The sequence below is a fragment of the Verticillium alfalfae genome, genomic scaffold (assembly GCF_000150825.1).
Source record: "Verticillium alfalfae VaMs.102 supercont1.9 genomic scaffold, whole genome shotgun sequence".
Lineage (NCBI taxonomy): Eukaryota > Fungi > Ascomycota > Sordariomycetes > Glomerellales > Plectosphaerellaceae > Verticillium > Verticillium alfalfae.
The window spans coordinates 135,515-138,092 of NW_003315030.1; the positions used below are offsets into that span (position 1 = coordinate 135,515).

General features: G+C 54.7%; 1 protein-coding gene across 1 annotated transcript in view; it reads left to right on the forward strand.

Moving 5' to 3' along the window:
• The window catches only part of VDBG_07004 (nucleolysin TIA-1), a gene marked incomplete at both ends in the record, with an annotated part of 2,478 nt that extends 512 nt beyond the window's left edge, over positions 1–1,966 (forward strand). The window contains 3 exons of the mRNA XM_003002387.1: positions 25–672; positions 758–887; positions 947–1,966. Coding sequence (XP_003002433.1) covers positions 25–672; positions 758–887; positions 947–1,146 — 978 coding nt within the window. The remainder of the gene's footprint in view (positions 1–24; positions 673–757; positions 888–946) is intronic.
• Between the last annotated feature and the right edge of the window lie 612 nt (positions 1,967–2,578).

The window sequence follows — 2,578 nt, forward strand, 5'->3', positions numbered from 1 at the left end:
GGCTCGCCCACTGACATACCACAGGAAATCCGCGTTAACTGGGCTTACCAGTCCAACACAACGAGCAAGGAGGACACCTCGAACCACTTCCACATCTTCGTGGGCGACTTGTCGAACGAGGTCAACGACGAGATCCTTTCTCAAGCCTTTGCTGCCTTCGGATCCGTCTCTGAGGCTCGTGTCATGTGGGATATGAAAACTGGCCGATCCCGGGGTTACGGATTTGTCGCCTTCCGGGACCGACCTGATGCGGAGAAGGCTCTGAGCTCCATGGATGGCGAATGGCTGGGTTCCCGCGCTATCCGCTGCAACTGGGCGAACCAGAAGGGCCAGCCCTCGATTGCCCAGCAGCAGGCCATGCAGGCCATGGGCATGACCCCGACGACCCCCTTCGGTCACCACCAGTTCCCCGCGCATGGGATGGCCTCCTACGAGGTCATTCTGGCTCAGACCCCGAACTGGCAGACGACCGTCTACGTTGGCAACCTCACTCCTTACACTACCCCTAACGACGTTGTACCGCTCTTCCAAAACTTCGGCTTCGTTGTCGAGTCTCGTTTCCAAGCAGACCGTGGATTTGCCTTCATCAAGATGGAGAGCCACGAGGCTGCCGCTATGGCCATTTGCCAGATGAACGGCTACAACGTCAATGGCCGGCCCCTGAAATGCAGCGTATGTACACACCCACCTGTCTCGCTCCCGCTATCTCCTTTGCGCTCAGAAGTTACGTCGTGCAAAAAAGCTGACGCAGTTATAGTGGGGCAAGGATAAGACACCCAACGCTGCGGGTGGCTTCGACCCTGCTCAGCAGGGCTACAGCCCGCAGAGCGCCACTGCTCCTGGTGCCTACCCCGGAACGCCCACTGCGTACTTCCCGCAATACGGTGGTAAGCAGAGATTTCGTCCGTCTCGAGTGTTTTCAAAACTGATAATCGCATGTTTGTAGCGCAATACAGCGGCCAGCCTGGTAACTACGGAGGACCGACTGCTCAGTCACCGGCCGGCTACGGAGCTCAACCCATGGCATACGGTGGACCCCAGAGTGCAGGTGGCTACGGCCGTGGGCAGCAAGCCCCCAGCGGCCAGTGGCAGCAAGGACCTCAGGGTCAGGCTTTCAACAACGGCTACGGCGGTTACCAAGGTTAATGTGAAATCGACTTGTTGCTGTCATTTCGATTCGCCGCGGCAGCCTTTCAGTATGGACGGAGGATGACCACTGGGGTCTCTGTCCACCAAGACATCGACCCCAGAGGTACACCGCCAACCCCTTTCTGCGTGGGCATATGTCGTTGCCAGGAAAGGCATGTGTATGTCGATGAATCATGACGACGACCATGCTGGTCGTGCGTGACGGCGGAATACGGGGATGGAAGTGACGTCGGGGTCGTTTGCTTCCATCGCACGGTGGTGGATTTTCAGTTCTTTCTCATGGACCTCTCCCGTCTTGCTCTCTGGTCCTCTGTCTTCGTCTTCGTCTCTGGCTTTATCTCTTCCTTGTCATCTTGCCGTGATTCACTCTGCCAAATGCATGTTTCCATTCCCCTACTCTGTCAGGCGTGGCTTCAAAATTTCGAGTTCATTCGGTCTCCTCTCCCATTTCTGTCACTCAAGAAACGCATTCATATTTTTCTCTGCTCTACTCGACAAGTCGCTGCTTTCCTCATCAGACGTTTCTGTTGGATACCACCTCCGCAAGACGGAACTGTTCATTAACGAGATTATGACTTGTTTTGCAATACCCAATTTGCCCGTCGGACTGCGAAGGAGCGGGCACTGGATGCCAAGCCGAAGAGAGCAAGCTACGAGATGTGTGCATTTGACCGGTGGCCGAGACGAGGAGAAGGACAATGCTGGGGTGCCGCGGGCCCACCAAGTTGGACGGTTTGTTGTTAAAACTGTGTGTTCACATACTACATATTTGTTCGATATGTATCAAATGAAGGGCGAGTCGCCGCCCGTCACATTTAAAGCTGTTCGAATTGACCCACTTGCGACAAAGGCCATGGACTATTTGTTTTAACAAGGTTCACAATGGTAAAATCGAATCCGAGGTTGGCCATACAGTTCTTCGGCGAGGTCAGGAATCTCATATGTCATCGTGTCAGTCCACAGACCACATCAGATAGCTGAACATCCAGGGAATGGAAACCCGACAGCTAGGCCAAGGCACCGACTAAGGAGATACAGGGCGTGCTTCGTGCGGTATGCAGGCTGAAACTTACAGATGGAGGCAAGTTCTAGGTAGGGGACTGCGCAGCTCGAGAAACCCTGACGCGGTTCATCTCGCAGCGGTCATGCCGAATAATTTTTGAGTAAAGGTACATAACTCGTGCCAGGAAGGATAAAACACGAACTTCTCCTAGCTCCTCGAGTCTTGAACGCCAATAGAGTCAGAAAGTGGCCCAAACACCGAAAGAATGAGCCCGCCATGTGGTAGTGATCCGCCTCAGTTGCCTCCCACTTTCGTCAAAGTCCTCGGGGGAAGGCACGATGAGATGCCAAAGGCCGCAATACGCCCGGATTGTGAATGTCATGTCAGACGAGGCCAGGCCGTAGGTGGACGGGTGGGGTTAAAGCA